General features: G+C 42.4%; 1 protein-coding gene across 4 annotated transcripts in view; it reads right to left on the reverse strand.

Moving 5' to 3' along the window:
- Positions 1–16,986, reverse strand: part of BLM (BLM RecQ like helicase) — a 90,778-nt gene that overhangs the window by 29,855 nt on the left and 43,937 nt on the right. For all 4 annotated transcript variants that reach the window (XR_014313129.1, XR_014313130.1, XM_082736134.1 and 1 more), the window contains exons 11-14: positions 13,851–13,949; positions 13,504–13,652; positions 2,643–2,749; positions 406–566 (exon numbers count right to left, since the gene is read on the reverse strand). Coding sequence is in view for 2 of the 4 variants with exons in the window: in XM_082736134.1 (XP_082592260.1) it covers positions 406–566; positions 2,643–2,749; positions 13,504–13,652; positions 13,851–13,949 (516 nt within the window). In the remaining 2 variants the exon portion in view is untranslated. The remainder of the gene's footprint in view (positions 1–405; positions 567–2,642; positions 2,750–13,503; positions 13,653–13,850; positions 13,950–16,986) is intronic.

Consider the following 16,986-nt stretch of genomic DNA (forward strand, 5'->3'; position numbering starts at 1 on the left):
GTCCAGAACAGGAAAATCTATACAGACAGATTAGCAGTGGTTCCACTAGTGGCTGCTGGGGACTGGGGAGTGGCTGCTAAATCGTACGAAGTTTCTTTTTGGGATGATGAAATATTCTGGAATTAGACAGTGGTGAAGCTTGCACAACCTTGTGAATATACCAAAAACCACTGACTTGTAAACTCTGAAAGGGCGAATTTTATGGTATATAAATCACAACTAAATAAAAAAAAATTTTAAGAAAGAAAAAGCAACTTAAGAAAGCCTCAAAATGATCTGTTTTTAAATTTCAGTCTTATTTTGATGTTTGCTGTCTTTAAAGTAAAAACAGTTCTCATCTGGCATGTGCAAGTTTGTTCATACACTAAAAAAGATGACTTCCTTTGTTTATTCCAAAAACGTTACCTGGCAGCCGTCCTGATTAACCCACTTGTGCTGTACTTCGTCCCTGGCAGAGTCACTGAGGCCAGCGTGATACGCAAGAGCAGCGAGACCATCTTTCTGTAAAGTGTCCGCCATGGTGTCACATTCCCGCCTGGAGAGGCAGTAGATTATCCCAGAGTCATCTGCCAAGAAACCAAAACAGTATTGAGACATGAGAGCCTTTAACACAAATAACAACACAATTTTCGTTATGTTCTTCTTTTTTTTTTTAAAGTAGGCTCCACATCCAGTGTGGAGGCCAGTGTGGGGCTCAAACCCACGGCCCTGAGATCAAGTGCCAAACCAAGAGATCTAAGAGTGGGATGCTCAACCAACTGAGCCACCCAGGTGCCCTTCATTATGTTCTTAGAAATACACAAACCATAAGCAGATCTTCACAGTCTACTTATAGTGGGGCAGGACCACACAGGGAGAGTAATTCAACCTAGGAGCTCATGTGTACTGGAAACCACAAGATGTGACCTTTTGTTCTGTCCCCCGAATGACTCCTGGGGTGGACCTGCAGGAAGCCTGGGCTCTCCTTCACATGGGCTATAAAATGGGCGGGCACCTTATACGAACGCTGCAGAGCGCATGTAGCAGTACATATCAGCCTTACAAATTCTCCTAGTTTTTAATTCAGTTTCCTTCTAGGAAACTAATCTAGGAACTAAAGTGGTACAGGACTTCTACGAATAGTTTTGTTTCTCCTTTTGAAAATTAGAAAAATTTCAATGGCCAACATTAGGAAATTAACAAAGGAATTATGAAGTAAGATATACTGAAACATTTTAAGTGATTTCCAAATTTTTAAAAAACCCTATGAAAATGCTCAAGATATAAAACAGGTTAAGGGTAGAAAAACTGTAGACACGGTATGCTAATGGAAAGAAAAATGCACACAATTGCTGGAAGGAAATAAACCCCTAACGGTAATGGTGACTTGTCTGGAAGTAAGGTTTGTCTTTTGCTTCTTTCTTCCTGTTGCTTTCTCGGTTTTCTTCATGAGCACATGTTATGTATACTTTTATGAGAATCACAAAATGAAAGGTATGAAAGAAAAAGTCCTTGCTCGTGGCAGAGCCAAAGGTATAGACAAACATGCTAACCATCTATATTCTCTGCCCGGGAGAAGGAGGCTTAGGAGGGAGATTGTGGATGATTCCTTGGTCTATCCCCCTCCATCATTTGATTTGTTCAAATACATATACTCATTTTTTTAAGACTTTTTTTTAATGTGCTCTCTAGGTTACCTGGGTGGCTCAGTTGGTTAAACGTTTGCTTTTGGTTCAGGTCACAATGCCAGGGTCCTGGGAACAAGCCCTACATTGCATCCCCTGCTCAGCAGGCAGCCTGCTTCTCCCTCTGCCTCCCTCCTCCCCTCTGCTTGTGCTCTCTCTCAAATAAGTAAATCTTTTTTTTTTTTTTTTTTTAAAGATTTATTTATTTGACAGAGAGAAATCACAAGTAGACAAAGAGGCAGCCAGAGAGAGAGAGAGAGGGAAGCAAGCTCCCTGTCGAGCAGAGAGCCCGATGCGGGACTCGATCCCAGGACCCTGAGATCATGACCTGAGCCGAAGGCAGCGGCTTAATCCACTGAGCCACCCAGGCGCCCCTCAAATAAGTAAATCTTAAAAAAAAACAAAAGAAGAAGAAAAAAAGTGATTTCCACACCCAATGTGCGGCTCAAACTCACGACCCCAAGATCATGAATCACTTGTTCCAATGGAGCCAGCCAGGTGCCCCACAAACACGTATACTAGTTTTTAAGAAATGAAACAAAGGTGGTTAACTTGGTTAACAGAAACACCTCTCTATGGGGAAGTAGAAAAGGCGTTACGTGGAAAACCACCAGGCATTTCAGGATCTCATTTTAGCTAACAGAACTCTGAGGCACTCTTGGGAGAAGGCCCTAACACAGAAAGCGGCATAATGCATACCAACAGAAGCCCAAGGAGAGACACTGAAATCGTGAAGTAGAACACGGGTGTGTAGGAGGGAATATTTCATATACTTTTTTCTTAGGGTTTATTGTTATCAAACCAAATGTGATTTTATAATTTCCAGGATTGAGAGAGTTGGCAATATTCTGTTCTATAAATAGCTAGTTAGTGCTATTATAACAAAGAATGTTTAATATGCACACTGATATATTCTATTGTGGTACTAAAAAGACATTTATTACTTCTAGACATAATCTGTCACATGGCTGTACTCACGTGGGTGATGCTTTCTGATCCATTCTAAGCAATCAAATGCCACCTTCTTGGGTTTTTTCGGTAACACGTAGTATTTCAGATTATGTCTATTAAAGCTCATGCTGAACCTAGAAGTCCCAAACATAAAATTTTGTTATTATAAGAAAATATAGTTTTACCCACCTTCACACATTGAACACCGCTTTTCCCCTTTGCCAACCTAATACCAAGCCATCCTGAGCTGAACACGGTCACTGGCAGCTTGCCTATCAGAACCCCGGAACGGAAGTCAGGTGAAGGGCTCGCGGACAGAACGCGGATAAGGAGCAAATGTGTATGGACGAGATGACAAGGAGTCAAGAGGGCTGTAGAAGAGAATGTGTAGAAAGGTGAGTCGGAAGCAGAGTCGCCAGGATGAGGCTGACAAGCAGAGACGATAAAACATTCCAAAGATTAAGAAAATCAGAGAAAACACACATTTCAGGCTATCGGTGTCCCCAAGTTTTGACTGAGTATGTGAAGAGCTGATGGCAGGGTGGTAGCAGGAGCTCACACCCTCCACATCATGGGTCACCGTTCTCTGCTTTGTGCCCCAGAGGGGATGTGGCTGACTCGGAGACAGACATGATCCTCTTCCGCTGGCCCTCTGCTCTGGCTGGCCCACTTCCTCCCTCCCGCTTCCTTAGGGAGCTTTACCCCATTCCTTCGTCTCTTGTGTTTCAGTCTCTTCCACAAATTTTTCCCTTTTGTCTGAGTGTGTTCTATGGGACCGCCAATCCTAAAAGCAACAGAAGGGCCCCTGCACCCTATATTCCACTGCGGCCGGCACCTCACCTCTTTCTTTCCCTCCAGTATTAAGTTTCTCAGAAGACACTTACACCCCCAACCAACTAACCACACATCCAATTTCGATTCTTGGCACCTCCATTCTGGCCTCTGCTGTTACCATTCTGCCCACATTTTTCCGTCTAGGCTTTTAAAACTAAATACGGACGTGTGGGTGGCTCCGTTGGTTAAGCGGAGCCTTTAGCTCAGGTCATGATCTCAGGGTCCTGGGATCCAGTCCTGCACTGGGCTCCCCACTCAGCAAGAAAGCCTGCTTCTCCCTCTGCCTGCAGCTCCCCCTGCTTGTGCTCCCTTTCTCTGTCAAATAAATAAATAAAATTAAAACAAACAAGCAAAAAACACCTAAAGAAAGGTGAGGGGATAGTTACAGAGTCTTTGGCCCTGCAACACAGCCCCTGGTTCTGACATCTTCACAGGAAGGAGAGGTAACAGTTAAGGTCAGGGCATAAAGACATGTCCGTGCCTGCGTTGACAGAAGGGAAGAAAGAGACGGTAACTATAATAACCCATGGTTAAGGAGGATGCCTACGGACGAGGGGTGGGGATCAGAGGGAAGTACGATGGGGAATAAAACAACTTGCTTTCTGTCTTTGTCCATGAATCCAAGCTGGCTGGGTCCAGGTTTGTTGGCAGCGGCAGGATACACTCATTTGGTTTGAGGACAGAAGAATGCCTTGTGTGTGGAGGGCAGCGTCTGTGTGAACGGACTGCTACGCAAGTCAGAAGGCCATGCAACAGGCCATGGTCATGTTCTTGCCGAGTGCGGGGAGCGCACTGGTCTTCGTGAGGACCTCACTCTGACCTCTCCCTCACTCCGCGTTGTTGGCCGGCCTCACAAAAACCTGCTACGAGCACCGACATGTTCACAGTCCACAGTCTTGCCCCCACCATGCTCCTCTCATTTGTCTTTGTATCTTCTTCCTTTGCTTACTCCTTGAGTGGGGACCACTCCCCAATGTCCAGCTCATCTCTTCACCCGAACATCACCTTCTTTGGGGACTTCACTTGCCAGTCTAAGCAGTACCCAGTGCCATCTCCACTTGCCCCAACTTCTGTCCCCCCGACCCCACTTAGACTTAGCGTTCTAAAACACAGTCCAACTTCTTTATAAATCAGTGGCTGAAACAGGGGTATGCGTACCCGAGGGGTTCACAAAGACTTCTAAAGTTACATAAGCAAAGATAGCTGTAGAGGAATCAACCAGCAGATTCTCTGTTTTCACGTGGACCTTCTGCATCGGGCTCTGTGCTCAGTGTGGAGTCTGCTTGTCCTGCTCCCTCTGCTCCTAACCTCCCCCACACTATCTCTCTATCTCTTAAATAAATGAATAAATAAATAATCTTTAAAAAGAGAGTGTGCGTGCACAAGCAGAAGTGGAGGGAGGGAAGAGGAAAAGAGAGAATCTTAAGCAGGCTCCACACTGAGTGTGGAGCCCGATGCTGGGCTCGATCCCACGACTCTGAGATCGTGACCTGAGCTGAAGTCAAGAGTTCAGTGTTCAAACGACTGAGCCACCCAAGTGCCCCTGAAACTTTCTTTAATCAAAGTACCAGAAACCCTTGGTAGGGCTTCATGTCTTTTAAAGGTTTTACATAGTTCTGTTGGGAGTAAAGTGTGACACGAGACATGAAGTACGCTGACCTTTGCTGGGATATTCTGATTTCAGACACACCGAGAGCAAAGTGGTGGCAGGGGAGATGATTTTCATCTTATGATGCTGCTTCTTGCATAGCTGGCTATTGTCACAGAACTCCCTGCTCTAAGAGTCTTGTGAGACGTCTGCTAACAACACTTTGAAACCATCCCTCTTATGCTATTTATATGCATGAAACACTGAGAGCTCTCTTCTAGGGCTGGAAATGGCAGAGGAACACGTAGCGGATTGTGGCAAGAAAAGGCAGTAGATAAAAGACTGATCCGTCTATGGACTATTTTAATCAATCGTTCTCAGTCAATTATTTACAATCACTGTTGCAGCAAAGGAAACCACAGTTCTGACAGGATGATGGCATAAAAAGAACTGCCCAGGTATACAAATGATGTAGATGGTCTTTTTTTTTTTTTTTTTTAAAGATTTTTATTTATTTGACAGAGAGAGACACAGATAGAGAGGGAACACAAGTAGGCAGAGTGGGAAAGGGAGAAGCAGGCTTCCCACTGAGCAGGGAGTCTAATGCAGGGCTCGATCCCAGGACCCTGTGATCATGACCTGAGCCAAAGGCAGATGCTTAAAGACTTGAGCCACCCAGGCGCCCCGGTGTAGCTGGTCTTAAAAAATCAGTTGAGTTACTTTGGGCTTAGGTTGGGAATGGTGCATGAGTCTCCCTACCCATATGAACACTGAAATGACTATAGACAAGAATGGCCTTGTTACCTTTCCCTAAATTTTACATCATGTTTTAATTTCAGAACAATGTTTTATGTATTTAAAAAAAAAAAAAGGTCTGGGTCAAAAAAGAGACCACAGCAAGTGCAGGTAGCATGAGAACCCGCGACTCTGCTCATGGGGATGGGAAACTGCAGGGCTCCTTTGGAAACCCCTGGCAGTTCTGCAGAAGGTGAAAAATAGTCACCCAACAAGTACGCACTTCCACTCTTATGTGAATGCCCACAAGAAGGGAAGGAGGAGGTCCACACAAAACCCTGTGTGTGAACATATATTTCAGCATTAGTCATAAGAGCCCCAAATGGAAACAACCTAGATATTTACTAAATATAAAATGGGCCACACCCATACAATGGAATATTATTCAGCAATAAACTTTGAAAACATCATGTTAAGTGGAAGAAGTCAGTTACAGGAGACCACAGGTCAGATGATTTCATTTGTATGAGATAGCCAAAACGGGCAAATCTACAAGCAGAAGGCAGACTAGTGGCTGCAGGTAGGCATGTGAGGGAAGGGGAGTTACTACTACTGGACATGGGTGTTTTTGCAGGGTGAGGAAGACATTCCAAAATTGATTGTGGTGATGATCACACAACTCACTAAAGCCCACTGAACTGTACCCTTTAAACAGGTGAATTGTATGGTACATGGGTTACATCTCAATAAAGCAGTTATCAAAAACTGACACATCAGGGGCACCTGGGTGGCTCAGTGGGTTAAAGCCTCTGCCTTCGGCTCAGGTCATGATCTCGGGATCCTAGGATCGAGCCCCGCATCAGGCTCTCTGCTCAGCGGGGAGCCTGCTTCCTCCTCTCTCTCTCTGCCTGCCTCTCTGACTACTTGTGATCTCTCTGTCTCTGTCAGGTAAATAAATAAAATCTAAACAAAACAAAACAAAACTGACACATCATCTGAAAAATTTCTAATATTTGTGTCATAATTAAAACAACAACAACAACAAAACACCTTAGGGATGCCTGGGTGGCTCAGTCAGTTAAGCTTCTGCCTTCAGCTCAGGTCATGATCCCAGGGTCCTAGGATCGAGTCCTGCATCAGGCTCCTTGGTCAACCAGGAGTCTGCTTCTCCCTCTGCCTGCTGCTCCCCATGCTTTTGTGTGCGTGTTCTCTCTCTCTCTCTGGCACACAAATAAATAAAATCTTTAAAAAAAACCACTTTAGAAATGTTACTTAATTACCTTAGTCAAACAAATTACTAAAAATAATAAAATGACATGACATTAGGAAATAAAATTATCAATCTCAAACTCAAAACCACAACAGATCTCTCTACTACAAAAGGCCTGCTGAACCGCAGCACACGGGCCAGTTTGCTATGTTGAGAATGTCGGCAGTTGCTTAGAGTTTGTTTTACCTGTTCTGTTGGAAAATGGGATGTTTGGAATTACCAAATATTTTTCTTTTAAGATAAAAACATAAGCAGGGGGAGTAGGAGAGGGAGAAGCAGGCTTCTGGCTGAGCAGGGAGCCTAATGCGGGGCTCGATCCCGGGACCCTGGGATCATGATCCGAGCCAAAGGCAGACGCTTAACAACTGAGCCACCCAGGTACCCCTGGAATTACCAAATATTCTAGCCAGAGACAGGTCCCATCAACTGATGGATGTATAAATAAACACGGAAGGCCCATACAATGGAGGATTATTCAGCCTTAAGGAACCCAGTACTGATACATGCGGCCACAGGGATGAGCCGTGCGTGAGAAGACTGTGCTCGGGAAAAGCCGATGGGCACAGAGAAGGGGAACATGGGGAGTGACCACGAACGAGTACCAGGTTTCTTTCTGGGGTGATGAAAATGTTCTATGCTTAGATTTGGGGGATGGCTGGATAACTCTGTGAAGACAAAAAAATCCCTGAATGCTTATCTTTAAATGGGTGAATTTTATGATATGTCACTTATCTCCCTCTCTCTCTCTCTCTTTTTTTAAGTAGGCTCATGCCCAATGTTGGGCTCAAACTCACCACCTGGAGATCAAGGGTCTCAATCTATCGACTAAGTGAGCCAGGCACCCAAATTGTATCTTAAGATCTTATTTTTAAAAAAGCTTCAGACTCCATGGTATCTTCACTTAGGGAGTAATTTATCAGTTGACATTAACATGGTAACTACGATTAGGTCCAGGGTGTCAAACTCATGTCATTTTAAGTGATGTGTCAGGAAATGGAATCAATTTGTGCTCAGCTCTTGTTGCTTTTGAAACTGAGATAGTTGTCAAGGGGATGTGTACCACACAGTTTACGTAGATTGAGAAAGTCAGAATTTTCCTTTTAAATAAATGAAAGTAAGTTTAATTTAGGTGATGGGTTTGGCAACAAATGCTGGCTTGGCCAACCAAGTTATATAGAAGTCACGTCCCAGTATTTGAAAGAGCTAACTGGTAGCCACAAATTTTGATAAAACTATTATTTAAAAGCATATCCCACAATAAAAATACCTTAGATTGATACAGTAATAATATTATAATATATTAATTATATATTAATATATGTCATATATTAATATATATTATATAAAATTTATTATATATATTAATATATCAATTATATTTATGTTATATAATATAAATTATATATAATGTTTAAAATGTTTCAGCAAAGTGTACTGAAACTAAAAACATTTTGATTTCCCCAACCCTTCCAAATGTAAAGGATACAAGATGCATTTCAGTGAGAGGAACAAGAATACTGATTGATTGATTAATTAGTGGGGGAGAGAGGCAGACGGAGAGAGAATCTCCAGCAGGATCCATGCTCGGCGCAGACTCTAATGTGGGGTTCAAACTCACAATCCTGAGATCACGACCTAAGCAAAAAACCAAGAGCCGGATGCTTAAGCTACTGAACTACCCAGGCACCCAGGAATAAGAATATTTAATGGTCATTAGAAAAGTCTTGGTAAAGTATTTTTTTATAGCATGTTTCCCAGAAAAAGTAAAGTGAGTAACTAATGATCTGACTTATTTTGCTAGTCAAATAGTTTACAACTCTTCACTTTCCACAAAATTGAAAGGATTTGAGATGTCAGCTGACAGATCATTAAAAATAATTTTTGATGACAGATCAGTATGTAATTTTGGCATATACGTCAGAAAAAATTCAAATAATTGAGTGTTACTGTTATAAAAAATGCTTTCCATTCCCATCTACATGTTTGTGTGAGCAACGGTTCTCAATGCTCACATCTATAAAAATAAGAAATACGAGCTGTTTTGATTTGTCAAAACAAATGTATCAGCTAGCTGAAAGAAGTCCTATCTCATCAAATTACACATTCCCAATCGAAATGTATGCTAAAATTTGAAAAATATGGTTAACTAATGATTATAATAGTTCAATCTGGAAAAAAATTTTGGTATGGGAAATTAAAAAAAACAACTTTTAATTTATGCATCTATTTTCTTGCAGGTAAGTATAGTAGACCAAGCAACAAGACTTCATGCATAAAAATATACTGCCTTAGGATAAAAATCTGTGGGGAAACTGAAAGAGAAATAGGAGTTCACAGAGAAAAAGGAAAGATATAAACTATCTGTTAAAGAACATTTTGAAGATAAAGTTAAAAATTTTTAATGTATTTTTTAAGTGAGTAAAAGTAGGTACAAAATTTCCACTATATTTATATTCTACTGGAGACATTTAAAAGGGCCAGGTTATAATTTTATTTAAAAATGTTATTTACCACAGATCACAATCTCTTTATTTAAAACTCATGCTGAAAAATTTCTGGTGTTAGGTTAGAAACACACAAGGGGTACGGTTTTCCAAAATCCTTTCAGGAGGCCCATATGACCACAAAAAGCAGGAAGACTGAGGCCATGACCATCCCTACCCACCCCTTAAACATCCCCCGTACCACTGAGCTAAAAATCAAATTCATTACCCACTCCTCCACCCCTGCTTCCTTCCTGCACGTCCAATTATGGTCAGTGGCGGTGGTCACCCGCATAAGACACTGTACACAGAAACTTCCATGACATCTGCCTTTCTAACGCCATCAGCCGCCCGTCTCCTAGATTCAGCTGTGCTTTCCCTCCACCCTGTCCCCTCTATGCTCTGCTGCTGCCACCATCGTCACCATCTCCTAGAATGCTAGAGGCTTCTGGCCTCCGATCTCTCATTCCTCTGCTCAACCTTCTGTTTCACTGCCAGCATGATCACTCTACCACAGGGCTCAGGTCAAGCCACTTCCGGCCACGCTGCCCACAGGACGAAGTCCAAACACTTTATCATCGCGAAATGCAAGATCCCCGCGACTGGGCGTCGACCTGCCTACCCAGGGCCAGCCCTTCTCCAGGTCTCTCCACTCACGCCATGACTCATCATCCGTTCCTTGGAACCAACTTGTACTTTGATGCCCAATACTCCAGCCCCGAATCCTCACTCTCCACCCATGAAAGTGCCATCCTCACCACTTCACACCCACAAGGATGTGTATAACCAAAGAGGCACACGGTAACACGTGCTGGAGCGGACAGGGAGAGACCACAACCCTCACACACTGCATGCTGCCGCTGCTTTGGAAAACCGCCTGCAGTTTGCATGGCCCGGTGATGCCCCTGCTGGACAGATGTCCCCGAGAAATGAAAGCCCCTGTCTATGTGACAACTTAGACACAAAGGCTCGTAGAAGTATTCCTAAGTATAACATCCACAAAATGGAAACAACTCAAAATGCTACCACATAATAAACAAATGAATAAAATGCAGAGCGTACACATACGATGGCGTATTTTTTTGTCACTGAAAACAGAATGAAGTACTGTCACATGCCGCGAGGCAGATGAACTGTGGACACATGTGATACATGAGAGGCCAGCCACAGCAGGCCACGTCCTGTAAAATTTTGTTTGTTTGTTTTTCTGAAGACTTTATTTATTTGACACAGAGAGAGAGATCACAAGTAGGCAGAGAGGCCGGCAGAGAGAGGGGGAAGCAGGCTCCCCACTGAGCAGAGAGCCCGATGCGTGACTCGATCCCAGGGCCCTGAGATCATGACCTGAGCCGAACACAGAGGCTTAACCCACTGAACTACCGAGGCACCCCTAAAATTCTGTTTATATGAAATGTCCAGCTTAGGCAAAAATATATAAAGACTCGAAGTAGATCAGTGGTTGTCTAGGGCTGGGGAAGTGGGGGGATAGTTGGAACTGCTAATGGGTATGGAGTTTCTTTTAAGGGAGACAGAAATGTTCTAAAAGTAGTGGTGGGATTGCACAACACTGTGAATAAACTAAAAATAAAAAAAAATCCTAGAATTGGACACTTTAAAAAGGTGCATTTTAAGGTATGTAAACTATATCTCAATGCAGCTGCTTACAAAAAAGACTACTCAGCCTACAAAGCCCGCTTCCCATATAAAACCCCATCCGACCCCTCCTCATTAACAACCAGTTGTTATTTTGGGTTATCGTCAGTCTTGCCTTCCTGAGTTCCTGTAGTCATAATTTACATCTCTAATTACCACTTACTTCATTCTGCAACTTATTAAAAAGTATTTAAAGGGTTCTGAAACCAGACTATTTGGGTTTAAGTCCTCCCTCCATCATTTGCAAAGCATATGACCTTGTTCAAGTTACTTCTCTGTGCCTCTGTTTCCTCATTCCAAAGTGAGGAAAATAGGAGTACTTACCTCATAAGCCTTTTGGGTGGAGAAATGAATTCACATACATAAAAGGTCAAGAATAGTGCCTGGCACATCCTATAGGCTAAATATGTAACTGTCCGCTCCTGTTACTACCGTATTACACTACATTGTTGTATCAGCTCTCTATACGTCTGTCTCCTCTTTCTCAGCTTATATTTTAAGGTCCTAAGGAAAAGGAATAAAATCTCTATTTTATTATCTACCCTCGTATTTCCCAAAGAAGATCAGCAGAGTAGCTGTAGGAGAGGAGCACAGGGCCCAGGTTCGAACCCTAGGGAGACCTGCCTTCACTGGGGCCCATGACACAGCAGCCGCTGGGTAAATTTAATCCAAACAAGGGCCGATTGGCAAAAGAGATCAGGAAAAAATGTATCAGAAAGTGTCTGTTAAAATCTTTTACTTCCACTAAGAGATTTAAACTCTCCCAAATATAGAAATACCAAATATATTAAGGAATCAACAGAGTTGCCCAAATTTTCATATTTTACCCACATTTACCAAAATTCCTCCATATGTTCCATTTATTCATTCTTACTGAGTGCCAATTATGCACAGGGTGCCACATGCTAGACTCAGGAAATGTACAATCTATTGCTTTTCCAGGCTGATCTCCTCACATGACTAGGAAAAGATTTTAAAGGTGTCTGTCTCTGAATGCATAAGAGCAATGTTTACTCAAACAAAAACGACAAGTTCTGTACTTAGAAAAATTATTCCAAAGGTGAACTGAATTTATATAATTTCTTTTAACTATGTGCATTGGTAATTAATGACTGGCCTAAAAGAAGGAGTAGACTGCATCTGGCATAAATTTAATGGAAAAAAGCTAAAAACATTGCCTATTAAAAAAAAAGAAAGGCTCCCACAGATCAGTGCGGTACTTACAGAAGTGAATTTCTAGCATGTAGGTTATTCCCTAGAACCTAAAGCATAATATGATACTTAAATATAATGTTATAAAGTATATCAATTATGGAAGCAAAATCCCCCCCACCCCCAAATTCTACACAAACACCCTTCTGCAAGTGGGATTAAAGTAGAATATTCCAAATCAAATTTTGGGATTTCACAGAGAAAATTCTGAGGACTCAAAAATTCATGTGCTCAAGAATGCCAGTTTAATCTGCAAAGGTCCCTGGAGCTGTCTTAATCTCATACTCCCCCATATCCTTCATGTGGCACTTTCGGTTCTTCCCGTAACCTGCAGAACGAGGCTGCTGTTTTTACCGAAAATATTTAGAGAGCCAGCTTACTGTCTGTATTTCCAAATGAACCAACACATCAGTCATTTCTTCAGGCATTCCTCAAACTCAAAGCACCCCTGATAAATCAGAAGGGAGAAATATTTTCACTGGCACACAGCAGCTGTTGAGTAAGTATCTGCTAAGCGAGTGCACCTCAGAGAATGCACCTGCCTCTACCAACTCATGGAAAGAACAATCCAGTACAACCCAGATATGCGGGGCTACTCCTTTATAGCAGTTTCTGTTACAAGTAATTACGGATTTGGTGGCAAGAAGAAACACTTTGCTGTTGAGATGAAAACAAAGTATAAAAGCTGTTACACATCGTTTCTGGATGGGTTTCAGCATCTTGGATTAAGTGGGGCTTCAGGGGAAAATGAAAGAGCAGGGTCATCCGTTCACTTCCTGATGTACGCTCTAGGATATACAGGAGCCGGAATCACCTAAACAAAAGCTAATTTGCTCCTGGGACCTCCTAGAGTTATCAGGTACAGCGCATACTTTATCCCTACTTCCAAAATAGCTATGAGGATAGAGCTTTAATTTTAGTAAGGAAAAAGCTAGTAGGGCTTGGTTCCCATATTTCACTGCACACTGGAGTCACTCGGGGACTTTTTAGAAACATAATGGCTCCCAGCCCCCCAAATTCTGATCTAAATGACAGAGTGCAATCTGTGCCTCGGGGTTTTCAAAGCTCAGTCTGTGATTCTCCTGTTTTAATTCAGGACTTTTAGCAACTTACACCTGAGGCTGGAGAATCTTCAGCTGAGTGAGGATGTCCTTCTGTACCCTGGGGTTAGCTGTGGCGGTAAGGGCCATCACTGGAACAGAAGGGAACTTCTGGCGAAGCATATTCATTCTTTTGTAATCTTGGCGGAAATCATGTCCCCACTAGTTGGAAAAAAAATACTGCTTTTCAGACTATCTGGATCTTCCTTACATAAAGAGAAAACACTGCTCACTGTACTAAAAACCACTGTATTCTTCAGCGAGCTAGAAGAATAAGTTACCGATTTCCCTCTATTCTGAAAATACATATCCTATTGATAGTACATATTGAGATTTCAAGTCACATAAACCAGTATTTACCTGACTGACACAATGTGCTTCATCAATGACAAAACGTGCTAAGAGCTTCCTCTCATACAGATTCTCCAGCGTGGAAATCAGTCTATTACTTGCACAGACCTAGAGCAGGAATGTATTCATGAGAGATCTGAAAACATTTAAACACCACATCACCTTAAGGGCTCTGTTGTCTTTAAGTTTCACTACAACGTAAGCTGTATTAAAACCTCCATATAAAAGAAGTCCTTACTTCAATGTATGAAGAAAATTGGCGGAAGTAATAGAAAATTCTGAATAAGACCTTCTAGAATATTCACCCCCATTTAGCAAGCAATTATGTATTAGGTCAGTGGTTCTAAAAGAATTTTTTCTGCCTCAATATACCTGAGGTTCACCACACATTTATGCTGGTAACAAGGTTACAGATGTATGTTGTGGGAGGGCATGCTATTTGGGGGGTGGCGACACACACACTTGTATGTATGTATGTACCTCATGTTTCCGTCTATGCAGGGCCTAGAAGCAATGATGTCCCAGTGGCAATGATAAAACCTGGCATCCATATCTAGACAAGGACATGTCAAAAGGACACAGAAGCAGTGAATTGGAACTCTTCTACTAGCCAAATCTAGGACAATTAGAACATCCAAGTAAACAATGAGAACTGATGATAGCCCCCTGACAAATTAAGAACCCATGACTTTTGGGACGCCTGGGTGGCTCAGCTGGTTAAGTGGCTGCCTTTGGCTCAGGTCATGATCCCAATGTCCTGGGATCGAGTCCCACATCGGGCTCCTTGCTCAGCAGGGAGCCTGCTTTTCCCTCTGCCTCTGCCTACCACTCTGTCTGCCTGTGCTCATGCTCTCTCTCTCTCTAACAAATAAATAAAGAAAATCTTAAAAAAAAAAAAAAAATTCGGCCTGCCTCTCCATCTGCTTGTGATATCTCTCTGTCAAATAAATAAATTTTAAAAAATCTTAAAAGGGCACCTGAGTGGCTCAGTTGGTTAAGAGACTGCCTTCAGCTCAGGTCATGAACCTGGAGTCCCAGGATCGAGTCCCACATCAGGCTCCCTGCTCAGCGGGGAGTCTGCTTCTCTCTCTGACCCTCTCCCCTCTCATGCTCACTTTCTCTCTCATGTAAATAAATAAAATCTTTAAAAAAATAAAAATAAAATAAAATAAAAAAATCTTAAAAAAAAAAAAAAAAGAACCCATGACTTTAAGTTGATATAAATACATAAGTAGATAAAAGGGAAAGCTCTTCATCATAAGAGAACGCCAGCTAAGTCAGAAAAATCATCATTTGGCATCCATTATAGTAAACACTGACAGGGAGTCATCAACGGATGATAAAAACTCTCTTGGGTAACTCTGATGAGTAACAAGATACTTATCCAGTCTCAGAGTATCCCACAGCAGGATATCTGCCAATTGCAAAAGCCAAAATGTACATTTATTTTTGTAATTATTATAGTAATTGCAACAATGACAAAAAAAGGAATTTTGTAGTGGAGAAACTGGACAGACATCACCTCAACCAAGTGATCAAAGTTAACTAACATGACCGGTAACAGAAGGAACAGACATCCGGTGCCTCCCACTCAGATGCGAGAACATGTTGCCACCTCTGTGATACTCCTGCCAAGACGAGTAACATCAACCTCATCATGAGAAAACAAAGATACATTTGAATTGAGGGACAGTCCTCAAAACAAGTGGTCTTTACTCTTCACAACTTGTCAAAATCATGAGAGACAGAAAAACCTTAAAGAGACATGACAACTGAATGCAATGCATAATCCAGGATCTTCTTTTGCTATAAAGGACATTACTGGGACAACTAGTGAGACTGGAATGAGGTTTACCGATTAAGCCACTGTACTGTATCAGTAAAAATTTTCTCATTTTAACGATTGTTCTGAGGTTATGCAAGAGAATTTGTTTTATTTATTTATTTATTTTTAAAGACTTTATTTGACACAGAGAGAGAGAACACAAGAAGGGGGAATGGCAGGCAGAGTGAGAGGCAGGCTCCTCGCTAAGCAGAGAGCCTGATGCGGTGTCCATCCCAGGACCTCGGGATCCTGACCTGAGCCAAAGGCAGATGCTTAACTGACTGAGCCAGCCAGCACCCTGGAATTTGTTTTTAGGAAATGCACAGTGAAGTATTTAGGGTTGAAAGGGAGAGCATGTTTGCAACCTACTCTCAACTATTTTAGGAAAAAAGTAGAGAGAGAACAATAAAGCAGTTAGAGTAAAGTGTTACCATTAGGGTTTCAGGGTAAAAGTAATACAGGAATCTTTGTACTATAATGTGTATCAGAAATTATGTCAATGATTCAGTCGGTTGGGTGGCTCAGTTGGCTAAGAGTCTGCCTTTGGTTCAGGTCATGATCCTAGGGTCCTAGGATTGAGTCCCACTGAGCAGGCTCCCTGCTCAATGGGGAGTCTGCTTCTCCCTCTCCCCCTGCTTGTGCTCTCTCTCAAACAGATAAAATCTTTATTAAAAAAGATTATGTCAAAAATCTAAAAATATTATGTATTCTAGTGGGCTTTAATGAGACAATAGTAAAATATATTGGTCTCTGCTTCCAGTTCCTGGCACAGAGCTCTTGAAACCTTTGTAATTTGCTAAGTGATAAGAACAGAAGCCTCCCTTCTAATATTTGTCTCTGACCCCATCCTTGATGCAGGGCTCCTAAAGCCCTTCTAAATTCTTTTTTTTTTTTTTTTTTTAATATTTTGTTTATTTATTTGACGGAGAGAGAGGAGGAAGCAGGCTCTCTGCTGAGCAGAGAGCCCAATTCAGGGCTCGATCCCAGGACCCCGAGATCATGACCTGAGCCGAAGGCAGAGGCTTAACCCATTGAGCCACCCAGGCGCCCCGCCCTTCGAAATTCTTAAGTGTTAAGAACAGCAGGAGCATCTTTTGTTCTGGGGCAGTGACTCTGGGTGAGGGCTGCTCACCAGGAGACCGAGCCATGATCAGAAGCCTGGAATTCTCAGGAGCACCCCATCCTGCAGAGAGGGGAGAGGGGCTGGAAATGATCTTGCTGACATGAGGCAGCCATAAAACCCCCAGAGTTGGAGGTTTGGCGGGCTCCCAGGTTGGTGAACATGTCCACATGTGGAGGGTCAGGCATCCCAGTGCCACA

The sequence above is a fragment of the Mustela nivalis genome (assembly GCF_964662115.1).
Source record: "Mustela nivalis genome assembly, chromosome: 6".
NCBI lineage: Eukaryota > Metazoa > Chordata > Mammalia > Carnivora > Mustelidae > Mustela > Mustela nivalis.